The 25,374-nt window shown below is 37.0% G+C and overlaps 1 protein-coding gene across 4 annotated transcripts; it reads left to right on the top strand.

Moving 5' to 3' along the window:
* The first annotated feature begins 716 nt into the window (after positions 1-716).
* sh3glb2b (SH3-domain GRB2-like endophilin B2b) lies at positions 717-23,649 on the top strand. 4 transcript variants are annotated; one of them, XM_030150756.1, is made up of 13 exons: positions 728-931; positions 3,834-3,975; positions 4,370-4,381; positions 5,975-6,103; positions 7,407-7,540; positions 7,692-7,784; positions 11,206-11,268; positions 14,283-14,345; positions 15,266-15,289; positions 15,619-15,708; positions 16,615-16,715; positions 18,758-18,995; positions 21,639-23,649. In XM_030150756.1, exons 1-13 carry the CDS (start codon positions 869-871, stop codon positions 21,744-21,746), a joined length of 1,260 nt encoding a protein of 419 aa, XP_030006616.1. In that variant the 5' UTR covers positions 728-868; the 3' UTR covers positions 21,747-23,649. The 4 variants fall into 4 exon arrangements, with proteins under 4 accessions (XP_030006617.1, XP_030006616.1, XP_030006620.1 ...); XM_030150757.1 differs by lacking the exon at positions 4,370-4,381 and having other exon boundaries at positions 717-931; XM_030150759.1 differs by lacking the exon at positions 14,283-14,345 and having other exon boundaries at positions 736-931.
* The last annotated feature ends 1,725 nt before the right edge of the window (positions 23,650-25,374 follow it).

Here is a 25,374-nt window from a genome sequence, read left to right as displayed (position 1 = left end):
TGAGAACCCCCTCCTGATTTCATGATATGGTTTGGTCCAGGTGCCAAAGCTCCAAAAAAAAAGATTAAAAGATATACATATATATATGTATTTTTTATTGACAGTTCACTAGATGCACAAGGCATACAGAGAACTGAGACACTGTTTCTGTGTCACCTTGCTATGGAATGGCATGCAATTTAAAACAAACAGGTAAAAATAGCAAAAGAATAAATAAATGGTATGAAAGATAAATATAGACTAATATTCAACAAACATATAACTCAGACCAATGCAGTAACGGTTATGAGGCGAGAAAGCGATAATGGAATAAAACATCAGCACATATGACAACTGTGCAATGTGTAATAGCTGATGGTAGTAAAAGCAAAAAGTAAAACTAGTTTTGATTTGTATTTGTTTATCCATGGAACAAAATCTAATACTGTTATTATAAACAAATCTGTTTAAATGTTTTTTTTTATCAATCTTGCACGAAATCATAAAACCTATTGTAGCAGAATATTGAGCCATGCCTGCACAGTGTCATATTTTTAGGTTTTGCGTGGTTTGCATTGAAGTGGTAGAGCCCAAACTGATTTTTTTTTTATATATATATTTCACGGGGTACCAAATCCCTGGCGGACCCTGGTTCAGACACCCACGCATGCAGAGGTCACCGTGGGGGTACGTGTTGCGGGCTGCAGTCGTGACAGGCTCCGGGTGCTGATGTCTCTTTAAAGGCAGGGCGTAGAGCAGATTTCCGATCGTTCCCGAAGCGGATTAGGGCTCTGGTCGTGCGTGTGCAGCTCCATCATCTCAGCTGATCTGGAGGATTCCCCTGCACAAACAAACAGCCCAGCCTGTGTGCGCGGCTCCGCGCGGCGCCATGGACTTCAACGTCAAAAAACTGGCTTCTGGTGCGGGGGTCTTCTTTACCCGTGCGGTGCAGGTAAGCCCACACTCATTTACCGGACACCCCTGCAGAGGAGCAATAAAATACAGCGATATGTGGACCAGTGCACGACCGCACACTGTGTCCGTATCCCGTGGAAAACTGCCGTGGGCCGTGCCGCGCGCACCAGACGCACCGAGCTCCTGGAGGTTTATCGAAATCAGGCATAATTTTGTCGAGTATTTGTAGGAGCACGGTGGAGCTGTAAGCCGATAAAGGTCTGTCAAACCTCGATCCATTATTGATGGCTGTGATCGAGTGTATCAGCCATGTGACTGGAGCTCCAGGTCATCCACAGGAAAGGCCTCACAAGGACCAGAGCATGTGCAGTTTGACATGTTTTATGTCACAAATGCAAACATTCACTTATAAATATAAAGTCTGCACAGATTTCCCTTTAGATTTCTGCAAATTCTGCGATCACTCTGATGTACTTACTGCACAAACCAAGCAGGAACAAGACTGACTGCACCGCCCTCAGATCACTGTGGTTCTGGAACATCCGGCTTGTGCAAAAGTCTACTTTAATACACTTGAAACTTAATAGTTTGCTCTATGTGTCCATCATTGAGCCAGTTTATTGATAATCATTGAAGAGATCAGTTTCTTCTCTCTCCACAGAAACAGGCAGGTTAGAAAAAGCATTTATTTTCCTTTCCTGGAGGCATTTTGGGGGAATCAGGAAGTCACTGTAGAGGAAGTGGGCAAGTCATGCAGTGGAGAGTAGATGAAAAAAACTTTAGTCAACTCTGCATGAAATTCAGTTAAGGTATCACTGGTCTTCATTGTTTATTGTAAATTAATCTTAAAACAGCCACTGGCAACCAAAAGCATCTTTTGACGTAGAATATATGAATCTGTCTGAACCATGAATCTTATCAATACATTTAAATTATTCAGGTAAAATATAGTTTCTCAACTTTTCAGCAACATCAGAAGTGATACATTTAGATGCTCAGAGGCTCTGTAATGAATGTGGAAACACCATTATCTTCTGCTACATTGATCCATGTAGTTTCACAAATGACAGTAGTTGTAGAAGCATCTTTTTACATTTAGTTGGTGATATATTTTGTTGAAAAAGTGACTTTTTCTTCAGTGTTCTCTGTTTTGATATAATAACCTTTGAATTTACTGTGAGCTGCTAAGAACATCTACATGATCAGCACATGAAATGTAGGGAAATATCTGATTTTCACTGAATAATACAGAGGAAAAAAATCATGAATGTTTAGAAATCACAGAAGAAAAGTTAAATGTGGAGAAAAATGTCATATGAAAGTCACCACTGAAATATATTTAGGTCTTTAAGGATTAATTAATAAAGTATGGTTTATAAATTTTCACTAATACTAACAGAAAACAAGGTTTTACAGGACCTTTGTGTGGGATTTACTGACATCTAATGGTGAAGTTGCAGAAAACAACCAACTGCATCCCCATCCTTCATCGTCCCTTCCAGTGTGTGGGGCAGAGTGGAGTGGCTTTCACACCACTGCAGAAACATGACATGCAGTCTCTAGAGCCAGTGTTTAGTTTGTTCATCCTGGGCTTCTGCAGAAACATGGTGTGCTCCCTCTGTTGGTATAAAGGCCTTATTCTAAGCTAAAGAAAACACAACAGCGCTTATTTTCAAGTGGTTATATAGTAATACACTTGTAATAAGACACAAATGTCAGACACTGGTCCTTTAGCACATGATTATGAGACAAAGTGGGTTCAAATAATCCCATTTTAGCCTAATATTCAGTGTAAATTATTCCCACAGGCTCTGACATCACAGTTCAGATGTGGTAATATGTAAGTAATGATAAGTAAGATCAGTAACTCTAAGCAGAGTTTGGTTACTACAGTAGAACAGTGATTTCTTGCGATTTCTTAATTTTTCCGAGAACACTGTGTCAACATCTGTTGTAGGCATTTGGTAGATTGTTGGACTGACTGGAAAGCACGAAGACAAACCGCATGTTTGTATATGCATTTCCAGCTGATGTTTGTCATTTTGTGTGGGTACTCAGGCGTGACTAAACTCTGTCCATCTGCTAATGTGGGCCTGTATGAGAACTTAAAAAATATGACAGGTCATTTGCTCTCATCCACAAAGCTGTAATCAGTTCCTGCTGTTATTTGTGCCAGTGATGCTGCATTCATCAGTCATCTGTCCATCTTTATAGACCACCTGACCGCTGCCTCCTGTCAGTCAGACTTCAGCCAGTGAAGAAAAAGAAAGCTTCGCTCAGACAATCTTTCCTCTTCACCACAGATGGTGTTTATTAGATCAAACACAAAGTTGTTGCAGTCAGAAGAAGTGATCATTCTCATAATCTGTGTTGCAGTTTTTTCGACACGCAGTCATGATTTTGATTTTTGTTGATGAGAAGAAAATTAAATGATGGTCTTTATCCAACAAGCATTTTCTTTTGCACGTAGAGACTATGATTGATGAGTCGGAGTACCTCTGTGGTAACATTTATATTGCTTCATTTGTATTGAATTATGCATTTTACTTGGACATTGCACTTGGGCGTATTACAATTTCCATCTTATTTGCACAACCCAAGTACAAATCAAATGGTTTAAGCAAAGATTGAGGAAAAAATAAAATAAAGCATGTACCCATCCTCAATGAAAATCACTCTAGATACAGACTTATTGCACATTTTCTAAAATCTTCACCATAATTCCCTAGCAGAATTTAATTATGCTGCCTGAGTTTTGTGTATATTTGTCTATCAATATTACACCATCTATTCAGGCTGAAAAGAAAAACACTGAAGTGACTTTACTGTAAAAGCACATCATGACAATACAAGTGCATTTAACTGGTATGTGATTGTCCAGTGCATATTGTTATCTGTGGTTTTAACTGTGACCGGAGCATCTTGTCTGTTTGTTCTAGTTCACGGAGGAGAAGCTGGGCCAGGCTGAGAAGACAGAGCTGGACCCTCATTTAGAGAACCTGATCACCCGGGCGGACTGCACCAAGAACTGGACTGAAAAGATCCTGAGACAAACAGAGGTGCTCCTGCAACCCAACCCAAGTGAGTCCTCCTCAGTCTGAAGAAAAAAAGACACATGAGCTCCCAAATAGAATCTATCTGTCTGAGGAGTCCCAGAAGCAACAACTTACTTAGTACTTATGTAGCATCTTTGTTTCATTAATTAAACATTGTATTATTGGGATTTATTTGATTTCTGTTCATGTAGTGAAAGCCTTCTTCACAAAAGATGTGAAGAGGGTTTGTCACTTCTGGCACTCTGCAGAGAATTTTGTTATTTATGTTGTATAGAAAAAACACCTTACATTTATTTCTGTCTTTCTGTGTTTGAGTTTTACATTGTACTTTTACCACATACTTAGAGATTCCTGTACTTTACTCATAGTAGAAATGGCTAACTCTTAATCTGTGTGTTTTTTAACTCTTCATGCTCCAGTTGATCATACTGGTAAGTCTGAACCTTATTTCCCAAAGTGCTATGTAAGGAAACATTGTGAATTCACTGTACTGGAGCATTTTAAGAATAAACCTCATGTAATTAAGCAGCACATCCTCTGTCTGACTTAGAGCGAAGCAGACACATAAATGTTTCTGAAATACAAATGAATAGATCCTAATGGGCAAATCTATCACACATGTACAAACTTAGCAGGAAACACTAGATATGACCTGGTGTTGAATTACTAATGAACTCCCAGGCAGGAAAACACCTGCCGACATGTGTTTACTTTCATTTACAGTAGATTTTGTTTCATCTAATCAAACTGCAAATTCATACTTTTTCATAGAATATAGATTAGCTGAAGAACACTGATAAAAATCAACATAATCTACATTTACACGATCTTAATGTAATAGACATTAGACATTATTACATAAGACAGTTATGTCATACTCACCACTCTACTGTTGTCAGTATCTGTAGTAAGACAAAACAGGTAACGGCTGAAGTACCGTTTACAGCCATAGTCCGAATCCAGGCAATGATGTCAAAGTGAAGCCAGCGCATTAGTGTCTTACAGTATAGTGTAATACCGCTAACAGTCACAATATGACTGGTTCCCACTGACGTAAACTGAAATTCTCTCTAACAATGATTAAATAATTTTTCCCAAGAATCATTCTGGTCTCACTTATTTTGTTTGGACACTCTAATAGGTGTTCCAGTAGTCGAGCTTTTAAGTAATCATCTGTCTACTTGTTGCTCTTACATTGAACTATGACAACACAGCTTGACAGAGGAGTGGCATGAACATTCACGTGGACTCGAAGTCAAGATCAGTGTGATCTCATAAACTCAAGAGAACTGCATGAACAGAGGGTGGGATAGAAAACACATCTGACTGCATTTACAGCCTTTTTTCCTGACTTTTTTCCTTCCTTTTTCCTGACTGACAGTTGAAAATAAATTGCACCAACAAGACAGCCAAATGATTTTGTGATGCAAATTTTAGCATTAGCTCACCCATTACCCCTTGCAGTCCTTCACCTCCACCTTTTTATTCAGATATGATTCCTGGTGCCAAAAATCCAACTGGTAGATTTGTGTCCAATCATTCATGACTTCAGTCTGTCCTGTTTCGTTGTGTTTTATAAGTGAGGCAGGTCTCATTCATCCAGCCCACCCTGTCTCATCATATCACTCATACTCATCAGCCGACCAGTGATCTGTAAATAATCTCCTCCTCAGCCTTCTCTGCCTCCTCTCACATTAACAAGAATTGTTTCCTCAGATTAAACTTGTTCTTTCAGGCTCTGCTGAGAGTTTTGAGATGTCACCATATGGTCTGTGTTAGGATTTTCAAATGCTCTATCAAACTCAAACTTACAGTGTGTCATTTTGTAATAAATGCTTAAATCTGATGTATAGTGTCCTCCCTGAAACTATAGATTCACCAAAATGTAAAGATGTTTTGAGTCTTCATATACAGCTCCTTCAGTTGAGTTTAAAATTCATTATTTGTCTCCTGAGCCTCATTAATAGTTTTTCTTCACTCAAAATTTACTGTTTTGTCACAATGTCTTCTTTGTTTTTTATCAGGTGCTCGAATAGAAGAGTTCATCTATGATAAACTGGATAAGAAGATTCCGTCGCGGGTGACAAACGCAGAGCTGCTTGGCCAGTACATGCTGGATGCTGCAAAGGAATTTGGTCCAGGGACGCCATACGGTCAGTGGAGCCATTTATAGCGCTGTTGACATGAATACAGCAACAGTTTTGTCAACTTAAACTGATTTATACTTAATAAGATGCTGGTTGATCATGCTTTTCTAAGTATCGTGGAATGAAAAATCTATTCTGTAAGAACTTCATTATATCAGCCTTCATCTATAATACTATGTATGGGTTGTGTTTATTCAACAGTAACATTCAAGCTTCCATCAGTCTTAGGATTTCTTCTGTGTACATTTTTGTTGTTACTGGTTCCATCATTTCCCACATGTGCTTTTCCAGAAACAATGCATCCACACAGAAGATATTCTGAGGAAGATGAAATCCAGTGCTTGTACTCATTTAAATACCTAGATGATCAAGAATCAATAGAGCATAAATGATAAAGAGGTTGAACCTGAAATGTAAACTGTTCTCTCTATTCTTTTATAAAAATATTTCCATAACAGAAACACTAGCTTGGTCACTTTTAGATCACTGATGATGATTTATTTAAATTTTTAGCATAGCAATATATATAGTACCATTTATGGACAGATTGTAGTTCTTTAGTTGTTGTGGCTCACTGCACAGGCCAGGCTTAGTGAGAATAGTAACATCAGACCTCCTTAAAAATGGTGTCACCTCACCTGCCTTGGAGGATATTCTAGATAAAGAACTGTGGGTGTTGCTGTTCACAGATAAGTTTGGGATGCAAACTCTGCTAGCAGATAAAAACAAAACCATCTGCAGTATTGGACATAAACACACACCTTCATATTCCTGGTTGTTTTAACAGGATTCCCTGATAAGCATAAATCGAAAATGTTGTCTGATCTGTATGAAAGGTGTGACGATGCAAAGGACAGACACATATTGAGTGGAAAAAACCTAGAGGCTTCAATATTCAGAATCATAAACATTTTGATGTATTTGACAAAGCACCAGCACTCAGTTCCGGTCATATGTTTCACATTAAAAGCTGTATCATTGGGTGTTCTTAACACTTAAGGACCTTTGACATTGAACAGTTTCAGGAAATGTGGCTAAAGTTAGCAGTATACCTATACAGGATAAACACTGGACTTGCAGCTAAACACTTACATCTGATCCAGGAAAAACTAAAGCATTGCTGATTTCGATGTATAAGTTGGTGAGTCAGTGAATTCTTCCCCCCCACTGACACAAATGAAGACAATTTTGTGCAAGGTAAAGGTTAACTGATGACAGATGAGATGGGCAGAAAAATATATAGAAAATATATTTGTTTTTCATGGTCTAAAGAAAACAAGCGTGTTTCATTTTGTGTATCAATGAATAGGCAGCACCCTGATCACAGTGGGAGAGTATCAGAGAAGACTAGGGGGAGCTGAGCGCGAGTTCCTCCAAACATCAGCCATGACCTTCCTCACACCTCTACGCAACTTCCTGGAAGGAGACTGGAGGACTATATCTGTGAGTCATGAAAACTACATGTTTTCACGTGTAGTTATCACTGCTCTAAGTTTGGATTCAAGTGGTTGCACGGAGGGCAGTCATTAGCTGATAGACCTTAGTATTGAAAGGTTTTCTTCCTTGTGTCTGATTTGACTACCTCCATCTGCAGAAAGAGAGGCGACTTCTGGAGAATCGACGGCTTGATCTCGACATCTGTAAAGCACGACTGAAAAAAGCTAAGCTGGCAGAAGCAAAAGCTGCAGTAAGATGATGTTTCATATTAATGTAGTTGTTGTCTTTTACCTCACCCTCTTCCTGTTTTTCCTGAAAGGATTTTAAACACAGAAACAATTGGGCTGATTCACTGATGCGCATCACCTTACAAAATAACTGCCTTCACAGATTCATGACATTTGTGCACTGGCCAATTTTGTTCCCACTACTGCGCATATGGGAGCAAATCACAGTCATTCTAAACCACTCTCACCCCCTTTCCTTCATATAAGAAAACACTTTTGCTCAGAGATGTATCATGGAGAAAGCAGTGAGGCTGAGAGAAGTGAAAGAAATTAAACTGATGGTGCAATACAATGGGCGAGCAGGAATGGGTGGAGGATGAGGATCACTTAATCAGTCGGAAAAAGATGCAGTACTTGGACAAAAGTCCATAAGATCACCTCTCACTCTTTCATTTCTCCTTGCACATACCTAGCTAAGAAAGCAGAAAATACTGAAAAAATATCCCTAGCTGCCAAGTCTACTTCCAAAAGCACAAAACAATCTAGTATAAAAAACTTGTAAGATTTTTAGTTTAATTATTGGAATTATATTGTTCATCAGGATGAAAGGGCTACAGTTTTAGGGTTATTTAATAGATTTGTCCAATGCATTAATAGAACACTAACATTTTAAATATTTTTAATATTTAATTAATGTGGTTTAATATTCTGTCAGTTACATAAAATATGTGTGTTTACATTTGCTAAGACAGTATGAATTAGAATCAGAATACTTTACTAACCCAGAGGGAAGTTGTTGATATTATTGAAGACCTCATCAAAAATCAGTGACGAAGCAGGTGGAACCTTTAGTAACTAAAGAATTATATGATATTATATGCTAATATGGTTATATTTTTGAGAAACACATGTGCCTGCTGTATGCTAATGCAAATTCTTAATGCAATCAGTCGTATCGGCCTCATGCTTCGCTCATAGGCTCTGTTGCTGCTCTAGAAGGCATGGCAAAATGGATGCAACTCACTAAATGATGATGTTAAAAAGCTTTTCAGATGTTCTACTGACTGTTGACTATTGCTGCTTGCATTGCCTGTTGCATGTATCTGGAACTATGATCATGAGCTTAATGCCTTGCTATTGCTGTTGCACTAGAATGTACCAATGTACCTGCACAAGGATCAGAAGAAATAAAGTTGCACCTTTACACCATGAATATATAAGAAAAAACAAAAAAATATCCATAGGTAATGCACAACCCCAATTCTAATAAAAGCTGGGATGTGGTGTAAAATGTAATTTGAAATGAAATGTAAGGATCTTCATTTCTCATAAACCTTTATATTGCTCACAATGGAAAATAGAACACATCAAATGTTCAAAACTGACCATTTTTTACCAATGTATCATTTTAAGATTTAAAAAAATAAGGTAATTTAGAATTTTATGGCAGCCACGAATCTTAAAAATGTTGGGATGAGGCCGTGTTTACCACTATAGTATCCTCACTTCTTTTAACAACAGTGTGGTTACCTATTACCTGAGGAAACTAGTTACTGGAGTTTTTGGGGAAGCATGAACCAGTCTTGTCTGTTAAAGGATTCTAGCTGCTCAACAGTTTGCTGTCTTTGTTATATTTTTTTTATTTCATGATGCACCAAATGTTTTCAATTTGTGAAAGGTCTGAACTACAGACAGGATCCAGACTCCTCTACTATGAAGCCATACTGTTGAAATAGATGCACCCTGCGGTTTGTCTTGCTGAAGTATGCAAGAACTTCCCTGCTGCTCTAAAATATTTCAGCACCAATGGTTCCTTTCCAGATGTGCAGGCGGCCCGTTCCTTAGGCGCTAAAGCACCCCCATACCATCAGAGATACAGGCTTTGAACTGAACGCCCATGAGAAGCCAGACGGTCCCTTCATCTTTAGTCTGGAGGACGCACTGTCCATTGTTTCTAAAAAGAATGTCAAATTTCCATTTCACCTGACCACAGATCAGTTTTCCACTTTGCCTCAGTCCATTTTAAATGAGCTTTTGCCCAGAGAAGACAACAATGTTTCTGGATTATGTCTGGATTATGCACGTATGGCTTTCTCTATTGCATGAAAGAGCTTTGACCTGAATTTGTGGACAGTACAGTGAACTGTGATCACAGAGAACGCTTTCTGGAAGTGAATCCACGCGGAATCATTACAGAAGCATGCCTGCTTTTAATGCAGCAGGGACAGAGAGCCTGAAAATCATGGGAATCTGATATTGTCCCTTATGCACAGAGATTTATAATGAGATAGTCAATAGATAGAAATATGTTTCACAATTTTATATTAAAGAACATTATGCTGAAGTCATTGTACAATTTGTAGACCTTTTTTTTTGCAGATTGGTGAACCACTGCAGATCTTTACTTACTGTACCCAATCATGAAGCTGTTTCGTTTTAGTACCACTTACTTGTCCAGCCTGTTGTTGTCCTCATCCCAACTCTTTGGAGACATGTTGCTGCTGTCAAATTCAAAATAGTCCTTTTTTTTTTTTTTTCTTAAAATGGTACATTTCCTCAGTTTAATCATTTCATATGTTTTCTATATTGTATTGTGAATAAAACATGGATTTAAGAAAATGAAAAAAATGTATCAGTAGTCAAGACAAATCTACAAAAAATTATCTTGTAGTTTTATTAAGCTTTTCTCACCATTTGAATTGCTGCTGTATTTGAACATCCTCTTGCCTCCATTTTTCTCATGTTTCCAAGGCCAGTTGTATAAAAGGAGAATATGCGGACACTTAGTTGATCATATTTTTGGCAGCAGAGGCATTTGTTATAAATTACTGTTTAAGTAAAACTGAGCTTTGAGCATATTAGTGTGTTACTTCCTAATTAAACAAACAGATGCCAGCAGAGTAGAGATACTAACGAAATAAAACACAGCTGGATGTGCCATGTCTGATGATGAAAAATAAAGAATGTTAACACTCTGTACATCTCTGAGGAAGGTCATAAATAAGCTAATACCAAGCTCATATTATTAGTAACGTTACCACAACAGAAGGGAGTTGAACCTGCATAAGAATGTAAACTGACACCCACTATTTATTCCTTTGAAAGGAGTGGATAAATAATTCATAGCCTGTGTGTTCTGCCCGATGTCAGCTTCTCTAACAGTTGACATACCTCTGAGCACTTTGATATTTAGGCTATTCACAACATTTACAGTGGAGTTCAGTAGAAGTATGATCTTCATTGATCCCTGTTACAACCAGTTTGATAGCACAATTCCCAAAACACTTACATCCTTTTGCTGTTGAACTGTTCTCAATGATCTGCACTGCTACTTGTCTGTTTTCTTTGTTTTATGTTATGGCTGACTTTTGTTTTTCTGCTAAGGATTGTAAATGCATGACCATCCTCATGTTTGTCCCTCCTCCCTGCTCTTGTTTGTTGTAGGCTTCACCTGATTTTCAGGAGACAAGGCCACGAAATTATGTTCTTTCTGCCAGTGCATCAGCGGTAAGAGACCCAGTGTCAATGAGCACTAGCTGATAGGCTAACATGCTAATATAGTGCAATGGTTTTCTGCTACTCAGTGTCAGCACAGACTGCAGTTGACACATTTAAAGCATTTTTACTTTAATAAGTTTCATATCTATATAATAAATAATGAAAGGATGAAATCATTAGTAATAAAAATGTACCAAAATAAGGAATTTTGCTGCTTTAGACTTAATGACTATTATTTTATTATTGATTATTACTAATGTTAGTCCATGTTAGTTACATGTTCATTGCACAATGATTTTGTTGAGTCATATGATAAGATACATGTTAGTATTTAGCACCATCAAATAAGAACATAAGAGAGACATCTTTAAGACCCTAATTTAAAAAAAAGTTTTATTGACTATATTGAGAGACAAGTAATTTTTTAGCCCATTTGACACCATCATTCAGGCCTATCATGAATGTCAATTTAAAAGATACTTATGCAAGTCAAGAAATTTGCAGTTTGTAGAACTATCAAACTGTGAAAATAGTCTGTCTCTGCAGCTTCAATACAACCAGACATGTTGTGATTTTCTGCCTCTTTTAATATTTTTTCATTTCACCGCACACGATGGGTTTTCTGATTAAAGACGTCACTTGTTGGAGAATCACATTTTATCCTCATTGGCTTCTATGTGTCTGTGTTCTCCTGCGTGTTCGTTTATAAAGAATAATTGTGAGTCCAGGTGGTCTCAGTTAACTATTTATTTACAAAGTAGCAACTGATAAGTTGTACAGAGATCTGGGTCTTTTTCTGTCCCTGACAACAATATACTTTGTCAGTTCAGAAAGTCTGATTCAGTATTCTTTTTCCTGACCCACTGTTTTTATAGTAGACAATGGTTATCTAGAAATGTAGGTTGATCTCAGCTTCTCATTGGTTCCTTGGGTAGGTGTTTTCATTGGTGAGTTGGATTTTCTCCAGTGGCTTCATGTTGCTAGTTCCCCCTTTTCTAAGCAACATATTTCATTTCTTTGCAAAGCCACTCTCATGCTAGATGGATTGTGTCACAAAAAATGGACTGGTATTACCTGACTCTAAGGTCAAGCAGATGTTTGACCCTATACGGACCATGTTTACATCTTATCTCCTATGGTTTACAATCCTATGTGGGCATTTTATTTAAAAGTATAGCTAAGGTAAAACCTAAGTCTTGTGATCATAAATCAGCCAGTTTAGTATGTTGACCAAGATGTGGCCAATACTTTACCACTCAAGAGTGAAACAAAGAAATCTAGTGAAACAACAGAATTATCTTAAAACATTAACTACTACTACTAACTAATATGTGATTAAACTTAAGACTTTAACTATCTAAATTAAAATAATATTAAGTATCTTTTGAAATGATTAAATTTTGATTAAATGTTGCTTAAATGCTGATTAATTCTCACACACCTTCAGCTCTAAATATCTTTGAGAACTGTTTTAATGTTTTCAGTTATTTGTAAAATCATGTATTACATGCAATAATAGATGCAGTTCATTGAGTTCATTCACACATGATTAGATGGCTCTTCACTATCTTCAGGACAAACTGAGACATTTTTACCTCATAGAATTATCTTTTAAACTGACACAAATCGACATGTGTAAACGGTGGCACAATTCAAACATGATCAAAAAATTATTTGTCTCTCGCCACTGACTACTGTTCATATTATTTTAACTCTCTGTTGGAACTTGTTGCCAAAGTGGGTCTTTACAGCCTCGTACTTGTTGCTCTCTTTGACTTGCACTGTAAAAAAAAAATATTTTAAGAACACACAAAAAGAAAACGCCTTGTCAAGGATGGTTTTCATCAGGGCAGTAATGTCATGATAAATCTGACTCTGCATCTGATTTTACCAGTTATTAAGTCATTGGTTTGAGTATTATCTCATCAAGACTGTTTTCCTTGAAGTATAGCACATATGTCATTAAATAGCATTTTTCTGTCATTTTTATAACTTGCCTGCATTTTATTCATAATACTTATTGTGTTGGTGAAACTAAGTCAGTGCATCTTAAGGAAAAGTATCTAGAGTTTAGCCAATAAGGCTGGTGCAAGGAAAATACACAGTAATAATACAGTGTGGTGGGGCTTGACTGAACTGAAAACAAAAGATGAAGTTATGCACGTACATACAGAATATTAGAGTAAATTCTTTTCTCCAGCAGCGGCTTCAAATGCCCTCAACATTCACTATAGTGTAGACACAAAGTAAAGTATGCTTAGTATTAATTAAAGCATGAGGTCAATCCTCAGCCACAGGGTCACTTTAAATATTTTATCTATTGAACGATTTCTTGTTTGACAATAAAATATAGAATTGTTTCTAACACAGGAACAAGCTGTCGAACTGTGCATGATTGAAGTTTGCAGCCCAACTATGATGCCTAACACATGCATGTTTGAGCATGTTTAATTTTGTTTTGAATATTTGGATCACTGAGGGTATTCACTTTGTGTGTTGACTTACAAACACTGTGAGCAATGTTGCAGTGAAATACCGCACAACGGCTGGTATGAAGTAAAATGAGGACATCTCAAAAAACACTGCATGTAGTGGTGACAAGAGGTAGTGGAGCAGTTACAGTGGCCCTGATGTGTCAAAAATCAAAATGAAATTAACAAAGACAAACTGAGATGCTGCAACATTTTGTCCAGTACCTTGTCATGACATACATACGACTGTAACTAGCTTGGAAGTGCATATGTCAATGGAAAGGGAATCTTTTATTTTTTATACTAAATATGGCTAAAAATTACACTAGCAATAATTCTTTTAATGTGTATTTAAAACCTGTTTGCATTGTATTTTCTGTGCTTTACTGACAGTGCAATTATTATTATTTTTTTTACAATGATGTTTTTTAGTTAGAAAGTTAAATGGATTTGGAGAGTTTGCGTCAATTTGGAGTTTTTCTTTTTTTTAGTTTTGCTGACCACTGGAATTTAAGTAAATGTTTTCTTGTGTTGGCTGTTGCAACTGAACAGCTACACAGTGGCTGGGAGAGTTGGGATGTGGAGACGGATCCAAGAGTATCAGAGCAGAGGAAGGTTGTAAACATATAGTAAATCCTGTGTTTCAGTGACAGTAAAAACTACAGACTCTTGTAGTTTTGTGTCGTTTTTTTATTTTTGTTTGTTTTTTGTTTTTTTTTACTGTGTGATGTGGTCATAGAAATGCAAGACATATTGCCAGCAGTCACAAGTGTGTTAGTGACGTTTCACCCACCTCCACCCCTCATTTTCATCTGCTACCTCAAACCCTGTAAGATAAAGATAGACCTGTAGATTAGTTTAATGTTGTCCACTCTTTTGTTCTATAATCTTCATTTTCAGACTTTTTCTAACTCCAAGTGTCTGCAAAGCGTTATCCAGAAAGGAGTCAGTTTACAAGAATTCACGCCACTTTTTCCATTTCAAGTTATCACATGATGGTGCAATACAGCGTGGGTTCATCTGTTTTCAACATGTGCAAATTGTTGTGTAAAGGTCAAACTTATTTCAGAATGCTGATTAACAACAGCGTCAGTCCAGTAAAACCATGTTATTGAGGGATGGTATTTCTAGTTTTACAAAATTATGAGTTGCCAAATTTACTATTACAGAGAAGAACGTATTAATATTATAAATATTAAAGAGGACATAGAATTAGAGTTGATACTTTAACTCTTACACAGTAGCACAGTGTTGTTAAATGTATTTTACTGTATTACCAGAAATTTCAAGTAGAACTACATAAAGTCATCAGTTTCAAGGAGTATTTTTTGTTAAGAAACATTATCTTTGTATTAAGTTTCCTAAGAGTCTATGAAAAAAACTGTGAATACAGCAAATACACAACTCCAAACAAACCAAGTAGCTGTTTAGTTGTTTTCCATAGGACAACAGTTTTATTCAAATGGAACAGAGCTGTTGTTTTATATACAAATGGTTTGACTGCTCTTTCTCTGTTCCCATGCTGTTTCTCTCAGCTGCTGAGTGAGGAGGTGGACAAAGTAAGTATGTCTGACTTCACCCTCCAACACAGTGCGATGACATTGTTTCATCTGTATACTGCATGTACCCAGAAATACTGGTTGTTATAATACAGGATGTTACATTCTTTCGTGATGGGATAGTGATGCTTGAACATCGATGGACCAAGTGCATTGCTGTAAATGGAGATTATGTTGAAAAATAAAATATAAATTATCAGTCTGTGTTGTTCTGTTCTGGGTGAGGCCATGAACTTATTGAACGGCCCTTGTAGTTATGTTGTTACATTATCTGTGTTTGATGAAAAGACAAATGTGATTCTGTCATTTCCTTGTGTGTCCACCTGCAGGCAGAGCACGAGCTTCGTGTCGCTCAGACTGAGTTCGACCGACAAGCTGAAGTCACCAGACTGTTACTGGAAGGCATCAGCAGCACACATGTAAATGTTCACTGTAAATGTAGCTCCCTCTGTGGCCAGTCAGAGTCATCAGACCATCCTGTCTAGACTTAATGATGTAGAGGAAATGACAAACATGAATCATTTTTTGTTTTGCGCAGATCCATAAAGTGAGAATAACAGTTTGAACTACACAAAGGATGAACCTGATTGACCTCTTTCAGAACATAAACATGTCCAGTGGTGTTACACTGATCTACAAAGTCTAATGGTGGTTATGACAATCCATGTGTCTATAATTCACATGACTTTGATGCAGTAGAATGTACTTTGATTTGATGATCTAATTGAGCACTTGTGTTTATTTTGTGCACATACAAATTTTGTTCTTCATTAGTCCATAGATTATTATTTTCTATCATCATATTGACAGAATGGCAGTAAATATTTGCCATCAACAGGGATTTTGCAGGAGTTCAGTGTGAATCAATGTTACCACTACTGTTTTTTCTTTTAAGACTCACAGCAATATCAGGCTTGGGTGACATTCTTTTACCCAATATAAAATGTGTGGCATATTTACCTTCATGTAAGGGATGTATTTTAATGAAATGCAGATGACACAAAACACTGTGTGCAATGTGAGTCTCCTGAGCCTCACAGGAGGTGATCCTTGATCCATATGCGTTATTTCTGGTTTAGTAAGTAAACTGATGCATTTCTTGCAACAAAGTTAAAAAAAATATATCATGATTTTCTGCTAGAATGATTGCATCCCTATCTAATACCTAAATTATCTTTAAGTCATTTGATTCATTGTTATCATTTCAAGCATAGAAGAGGAGGTTGGAGTGGTATAGGAGGTCTCTGTGCTGGACTTTGTTGTTTCAGTTTTCATGGATGATGTTGCACTACTCACTGAGTTGACCTCTCCCTCTGTCCCCTCAGCTGAACCACCTGCGCTGTTTGCAGGATTTCGCTGAGGCTCAGGCCACCTACTACGCCCAGTGTCATCATTACATGCATGAGCTTCAGAGGGAGCTCAACAGGTGAGGACGGACCAACAAATAACAGCACTGCTGGTTGGTTGTGCTGTCATGACTAGATTACATCTACAGTTTTACAGTGCAAATGAGACAGATTAACATTTCCAAGTGCTTTATTTCTTTGTACTGGTGTTTTATTTTTATTTTTTTGTTTTTTACATCAGTTTTGTAGCACTAATTGAGTGGAAAGATTGTTACAGCATTTAAGTACTTTGAGTCCCACCACAGAAACAGCCAGTGTAGTGATTTGCACTCACTTTCTCCATTTCCTACATCGGGAAGTGCTTTCTATTCTTAATTGTATACTTACTTAGGCTTGCAATAAGTTTAGAACACATATAGTTACACTTACAAAACAAGTGACGCAAAAATGTGGGTTGAAAAAATGTGTGTTTTTTGTGTTTCCTGTCAGAGTAAATACTGCTTCACTGAAAAACTATCAGAGACAGGACAATCTCAAACTTAAAACAAGTGATGTGTTACCTTACCCTTGATAGAATCTGTGTGCTGTCACCTGTTCTAGTCGGTGAACAGAAGCTCATCCTACCTTGTCAAAGTGGTTCAGTGACCTCTAAGTTAAAGACAGTGAACTGTTGAGTAGTAATGCCCCACATACTCAGTTCATGGGACTGACATTATTGGGTTACAGTTATATTGGAAGGTAGTTTACTGGAGATATTTATGCTATCCAGATGCTGACTGCTACAGACTTTGATTAGACATGTCACCTAATGCACTTGCATATCAGCCCTTATAATTATTTTGTGCATTAACTTAACATCTGGTACATGCTTTACAACTGTACACAGGTTTACACATATTCCTGTTTGTCTTAATTTTCCTCTAAAGTAATTTAAGATACAAAAGTAATCAATCTTGGCTGTGCTAATGGCTGTGAATGTTAGCATGCCACAACAAAGGGCTGGTGGATGGAGATGTTTGTGTATTTACTTTTATTTTACTTTACGGAACTATTTCTTTTATGTCATTTATTGAATTGAATTTTATTTAATTTTACTATTTAATGTTAAATTCATTTTATCTTTTGTTTTAAATTCTTTTCATTTTACTTCATTTTATCTAAATCAATTTCACTTTATTTTTTTAGTTTAGTTTGTTTTACTTTATTTTTAATGAAATATTCTAATTTTGAATTGAATTGAAAAAAATTTATGTGTGCCATGTTTTACCTCAGAAGGACTGTGATGGCATATGTATAATTTTGAAATGAAAAGTAATGTTATTCCTTTTATCCATTAACCGCTTAATCCTCATGAGGGTTGCAGGGATCCTATATCAGCTACTATCAGGTGAAAGCCAGGTAGACCCTGGATGTGTCACAAAGGCAAAATGTATATAATTTATTTATTTTAGTCTTAAAGGAATTGAAATTTCATTTTAGTATTACTGCAAAAATAGTGATTTCTTTGTCTTATTTTATGTGGCTCATGGAAGTTGTTGTTAAATTTAAACAAAAACCAACAAGTATTGCAATTTTAATGAAACACTGAAATGTAATGTTAATTGCTCCATCACTAACTCTTCTAGTTTGGCTATTATTGTAAAATAAACCAACATCTGACAGAGATTATGTTTCTTATACATGTTATTTCATACTTCTGCAGTGTTATTCACCCTCAAACGTATATCAGTAAAGTCATCAAATTGAACTGAACTGAAATTAAAAACCATCTACGATCAGACTATTTCCACCAAGGTTTAAGGGACTTTATTATCCCCTAGGGGCAAATTATTGCACAGCCAGCAGTACGCACATCAACAACAAATGACAGATACGATACAAAAACACGAACCACGCACTATTCGCTATTCTGGAGCCTGATAGCAGCAGGAATGAACGAGTTCAACTGAATGCCATTATCAAACAATCATTAAAAGGCAACAATGGTGTGTATTACAAAACATCAATATACTATGCTTGAGAATGTGCTGCTCCATATTTTATCAGGAAAACATTATTAACAGACAGGATATACAACATGTCAACACATCATATCCTTTTTCAAACATTTGTCTCAACACAGATGTGCTAATGCTGCCGGTGCCCCCCACTCGACTGATGTGTGTCCCAACCCTGTCTCCTCTGCATTCCTGTCTGGGCCATCGTCTCCTGGGCCCACGGTCTCATCCTCCTCCGGCCAAAAGCCCAGCTCACTGACTATGGAGCAGACACAGCTCCCGGTCACAGGCGCCAGGAGGGCCAAGGTCCTTTATGACTACGATGCCCATGATGCAAGCGAGCTCTCACTGTTGGCTGATGAGGTACTTCAGGAAATGTGACTCTCTTGTTGACTAAGTCCAGTTGGTTTGTGCTTAACTGCCTTTAGACAGAAAAAGAAACCCACTTGAATAACAGTAGTGCATTTATTTCCATACACTGATCAGCCATAACATTCTGATCACTGGGGAAGTGGTAATAATACTGATTATTTCACTACAATGGTGTCTTTCACTGGGTTGGATATATTAGGCAGCAAGTGAGCATTTAGTTCTTGAAGCTGATGTGTTGGAAGAAGCGAAATGAGCATCATAAGGAACTGAGTGACTTTGACCAGGTCCATATTGTAATGGTGATGACTGGGTCAGAGCATCTCCACAACTGCAGGTCTTGTTGGGTGTTCCCGGTCTGCAGTGGTTAGTAACAACCAAAAATGGACCAAGGAAGGACATCCCAATCTCAGGACCATTGATTATCTGTGGGAGGTGTTGGACAAATAAATCCAGTCCATGAAGGTCCACCTCTCTACGACCAAGACTTCAGTGATCTGCTGCTAATGTCTTGGTCCAGATACCACAGCACACCTTCAGAGGTCTGGTGAAGTCTAGACCTCGGGTCAGAGCTGTATTTGTGGAAAAAGGGGAACCTACACAATATTAGACAGGTGGTAATAATGTTCTGCTCACATAGATGCTGGATTGGTTGAGATCTGGTTGTTGTTCTTTACATACTTTTGGTAAATATTAACCACTTTACACTGGAAATAAACAACATGATCTGGAGATGCACTGACCCACTGATTTGATCATCACAATTTCTCCTTTGTCAAAGTTGGTCATGTCTATACTCTTGCCCATTTTGCTGTTTCTAACACATCAACATCAAGGCCTAAATGTTCACTTCCTGCCTAATAAATCCCACCTACTGATGTGTCCCATTCTAATGAAATAATCCAAATTCATGCCCTTTTGCCTGTCACTGGTGGTGAGAATGTTATGGGTGATGGGTGCATATCTGAGTGACTCTGAGTTCAGCGCTTCATATGGATTTGCAGTGTGGTATCACACAGGCCTTAACATTTTTTTAATTCACACTTGTCTCAATCTTCACTATTTTGTTAGTCCTTTGTCTGATTCAAGTTCATTTGTCTGTACTGAACTTGAAATGGTAATTCAAAGTGGCTTTATTGGCATGAGTATAAAAAGAAAGAACATGTTCTATTAAACTTGAGATGGAGAATAGAATAAAAATGGACACAATTCTTTTTCTCACTGACAGTGGCTTCAGGGAACAAAGTCTCTGTTTAGAGATGCACAAAAATCACTACCAGTTATAGATAACAACAAGCAAACTACATAGTTACATATATCATAAAACTCCTCATAAACAGACAGCAGTAGTTTGATTTCACATAACTTTTTGTAATTCAGAGTTTGAAGAGTCCAACTCTGCAACACTTGAATGAAAGAATCTCACCTGTAGCATTGTTTCCAATTTTGGGGACTATTGAAATCTTTAATTTTGATGAGGACAGTAGGTTATGAGAGATCTGTAAGTGACTGTGAAAATGGTGATGCTGGCAGCAGGACATTAGGAAGGAAAGAAGGGGAAGACAACATATGTGTAAGATCCAACTCAAACCCTGAATAGAAAGAAAACAAACAACCAAAAACCTACGACTACAAATCAAAAAGGGGGGAGAAAAAAAGGAATATGCACACTAAAATCACATAAAGCTAAGCCTATGGACATGTGGACACTGGACATTGAATCCATGTGTCTTATCTCCTCTTATCAGTGCCTCATTTTTTCTGCATTAGAATAAGACCTCAAATATAAGATTATAAGGCTCTGATGACAAAGTCATTTGGGCACGTCAGTTATATTGTTTGTACAGTGGTACAAAAGAAGGGTCCATAATTACCTTTGGAGGCCGTGAAGCCACTGTGAAATTGGAATCTTTTATTTTATTTTTTTTAATTTTTAATTCAAATTGCAGTGCTTTGTAGTTTCATCATGCTGTAATTCAAGTGGTCTGGCAGGAAACAAGAACTCTGTTTTCAGGCTCATGGTTGTTTTAAGACAGGTAGGGGGGTTAAATATGGGATTGAGAGCTATAATGATTCCTCTGTTCTACTCTGAGTTGACACAGGACCTTTAAAACTAACATGTAACAAGTGTAACCACATCAGATCATCTATATATAGCTAGTCTTTTAATTTGGACATAGAGGAGAGAGCTGAAGTATTGTGTATATTATCGTATTTTGGTGTTTTTTGACTCCTGCATCTTTAAATGACTTATCATTAAATTAGTCTAAAACAAAAACACAATTCCATCTTCTTTCTTGGACCACATCCTAGGCCTCTGCCCGGTTTCATGATGCACTGTGTAGTTGTTTTTGCGTCATCCTACTGACAGATGAATTTAAGTCCGGAGCAGAGATAATAATCAAAGAACCAGGGCAGGACATGAGTCAGAGGAAGTGGAAATGGAGATGGACTGAGAGGAGAAGGAGGTGTGGGATGTTCCAAAGTATACATACAACCATTCTGAGGTGGAAGGGCATTACTTTTTCCCACACTATCTGCTATGTATTTTCCGTTTCCTTTGGCAACAAGTTATTTTCCTGTGTTTACTTTTGTAGAATGTTTCTTTACGTATGCTTCTATGGTTTTTTTTTTCAGCTCATTACTGTATACACTGTACCAGGTATGGACCCAGACTGGTTGGTTGGAGAACGAGGGAACGAAAAGGGAAAAGTCCCGGTCACCTACCTTGAACTGCTGAGCTAATGGACCAAACAATGAAACACACATGCACACACACACACTGTTGAGGAAGTTTCTGTAAAGGCAGATGACTAATATGAGACATTGGTAGCAAAACATCATGTCATGTTGTGAAGTTTTTAACCGTCTTAAAGTGGAAATAAGGGTTTTTCTTGTAATGTGTATCCAGAATGCAATGAGCCCACACTTAAACTTCTGTCACAGTGCATTTAGAGTGTTTTTATACAGTATATCAGAAGAGAACAGACCACACTTTATGCAATGTACTGCAGGTTAACAAACTTTGGATTCAGCTATCATTTCTATCTGTTTCATAGTGTGACAAAGCAGTGAAGATGCACCGTTACACTGATGAGTAGTAAAAGCCAAACAGTGTGGCTTTAATGTCTCAGTTAATTTTCAATAATACACATACCCGTCTGCAAAAAAGACTTATAGGAGCTGTTACGTCCAAACATCTTGAAGCTGTGTTGGGTTGGTGTCATTGTAACCCCACCACCAGAAAAATCTGGTCTGAAAACATCAACACAGACTTATTTTAACAGATTATACAAATGTATGTCTACATCACTGTTTTTGGACCAAGTGGGTGTAAAGATGAACCTATTTTACTCCACCAGCAACAACCAACAACAGAAGTAAATATGAAAATATTACTGTTAAAATATTTGACTCACTTGGCTGTTAGGTAAAGTGATTGAATGTTTTATGAAGCAGGGAGGGGTTAATATCTATCATTCATTCAGCTTCACAGATGTCTTTTTTATTTTCTCTTCTAAAAAGTTTGCAATAGCACAATATCTTTCATTTAACCAGGTTTGTGTCCAAATCACGAATAAGTCCAACTTCCTTGCATTCTTGGGAATTATTCAAAACCCCGTGGAGTTGAAACTTTTACAATCCATTTTTGGAAAGCAGTACTGGTCAGTGTAATGGAAACAGCCTCGGGCGTTTTATTGTGAAATTCTAACTTTATGTGTATTTGTGCAATAGTCTGATTTTATTTTTGTTAAGTCATTGTGTTTTGTTAAGAATATTAAATTTAAAAATGTCTCTCTTATGAGGTTTGGTTACTGTCACAGTTTGACTTCTTAGCAGTAGCCACAAGCAAAACCAAGAAAAGCTACATTAGAAGTTCAATGAAAACAGCATGTTGTAATTTACTGCAAAATGCTGAGCTGGCTTGCTCTTAATAGATGGTCACATTCTGCCAGATCATCACCTGTCACATTGGCACATCAACTTACAAGAAAGTGGTGTCTCCTATGACTAAGTGTTTAAAAATGTGAAACGGGTCATGTAAAGTGCTTGTTTGGATGGTTTACTTAACCAGTAGTTGTGCAATAAGTGTGAGTCATAGTTGAGTCATTTTGTGAGAATTTTTAAAAGGGAATCCCTGGTGAGATTCAGATCAAACACAATAGTAAACAGCTGAGACATGTGTCTGAGATTTGGCACAAATATTCCTGGATGTTAGAGGAGGATTCTGAATGACGCATTTTGACCTCCTGAATTTACCATCAGGATAAAATATCCCACAATCTACACGTAACATTTACATCAAGGAACATGTCTGTGTTCATCCATTTAAAGCATGCAAATTGTACTTTTGACAGTAGTAAAAAGCTTGCCCCAATAGAATAAAACACATCCATTAACTTTAATGTGTGCAGGTGTAAGTGTGTGAGAATGTGTATAAATGTATTCCTGATTTCTGAAAAAGTGGCTTTTGTTATTCTTAGATTTATTTTGCTTATGTTTTTAATCCAGAGCACTCATTACTGGTATTGATTGGGTGGGCTCATGTTAAAATGTGCAGATCTGTTAATGTTGTTAATTTTTTTTGTCGTCCACTGACTTACGGCCACTGGTTTGATGTGCAATAAACAAGCATGTGTGGTAAACTCATAAATCTCTGGTTCTTGACTACTGACAAATCTAATGCTGCACTGAATCTTGAGCAAAGACTATCAGTGGTATTGTCTATTAAATAAATAGTGTACAGAAAGTAAATTTGATAAAAGCTGGTAAGTTTTTGTACTGTACAAAATTACAAAAGCAGAATAGGGTTAATAATAGATATGTCAACTGTGTGTAATGTCTAGTTATGATAAATTAAACCATATTGGATGACACACAAACTAACAGTAAATATTACCTAATCCAGTTTCTTGGAATGTTGAAGTGATATATTACAGTGACTAAATGTGAGCACTCTGGACACAAAACCTCATAAGAGGTGCAAAAATTTGTGTTTGTTTTGTCAGACTTTTCTTTCATCTCATTTCATCAATTTCTGACAGTGAACATGAATGTTGTCATTTTGTAATGGTTCATACAGAACACCATAAATGTAAGCAGCATTACTGTCTTCCTCGTTCTTCTGGATTCATTCTTCAGTTGTCCACTATTGGCCTTTTCTATTACAGTCTTCTAATCAGTCCAGTCATTTTTTTATTTTCTTTTAATTATCTTCCACCATGTCCTAAACACAACGATCTTAAACTCTGACCTCCACTCATTTCTCCCTCATAGTCTTTACTGGTGCACTATTCAGGTTGGTGTCTATAACAATAATAATTTTAATCCACTTATGATTAATTACTTGTTCTTTCCTGTTGAATTATGCTTTTTCCATCTGATTTTAAAAGTTTAACATTAGTTATTTAATGGCTTCGTGCGTCTCCTGACAACCTCTTAATCTACGTCATTTTCTGTAGAATTCCTGAACATGTGATGAACCTGAAACTCCACAAACTCATTTATTCCCCAAAACAAAGATAACTGAGAAAATGAACATTGCTCTGGTAAATATGACTAATGTGAATGTGAAATCTCTATTTTGCAATGGTTTTTCTAGATGACAAGGCCTTTTATGTGAAAATAACACCAAAATTACAAACCTTGCTGATACATGGACCACCTATTTCCCCAGCACCGTATCCATTTCACATCTGGCTGTGGAAATAAGCAGATCTTGTACAAATTAGTTTCCTTCAGCTTTATTTCCACACCAACACATAAGGTGGGGTGTTTATCTTGTTTGTCTTCACTTCTGTTATTACATTCTGTTTTTAACTATGCACTGTGAAAACTAATTTTCACAAGACAAATAAAACTAAACAGTTGAAAAGAAAAATTAGATTTGCTCTGTGCAAGAGGCAGAAATCTGTTGACCACATGTATTTTGTTGCAGTGGAAGAACTATGAAGAGCTGAATGTTAGCATCTGTCTCATAATGTACAACATGTTTTACTCAAATTATGGAATTATATTTACGTGAATTTTTTTTCACTCACACTCAGAGTAAACACTTCAAATTTTTTTCTGTTCTACTGTGAATTAAACATGGGTTTGAGATTTGCAAATTAGTGCATTCTATTTACTGTGTGCTTGCATGCAATGCAAGGCATGGTACTATTGTTCATCATATTTATTATGACTAAGTTATTATTCTGACTGACTGATTTATTTCACAAAACTTTGGGGAAAAAGTCCATCCCAGAGCTTTGGAAATAAACTCAAACATATTATTGTAAAAATGTGAAGCCTGGTCTGAAAGGATGTGCTATGACTTGTGTTAACTATTCAATGCACAAATTTTGTTAAAATTGTGTTAAAAATGGCTGAA

The sequence above is a fragment of the Sphaeramia orbicularis genome, chromosome 12 (genome assembly GCF_902148855.1).
Source record: "Sphaeramia orbicularis chromosome 12, fSphaOr1.1, whole genome shotgun sequence".
NCBI classification, from domain to species: domain Eukaryota; kingdom Metazoa; phylum Chordata; class Actinopteri; order Kurtiformes; family Apogonidae; genus Sphaeramia; species Sphaeramia orbicularis.
The sequence above is the reverse complement of the archived record's forward strand: the minus strand, read 5'-3'. Positions and strand labels throughout refer to the sequence as shown.

Excerpts from the sequence above, each read along its gene's own strand:
- sh3glb2b (XM_030150756.1), top strand. The coding sequence starts at position 869 with ATGGACTTCAACGTCAAAAAACTGGCTTCTGGTGCGGGGGTCTTCTTT. Across the intron at positions 7,541-7,691 it reads GAGACTGGAGGACTATATCT|AAAGAGAGGCGACTTCTGGA; the intron begins GTGAGTCATGAA and ends CTCCATCTGCAG. Across the intron at positions 15,290-15,618 it reads TGAGTGAGGAGGTGGACAAA|GCAGAGCACGAGCTTCGTGT; the intron begins GTAAGTATGTCT and ends GTCCACCTGCAG.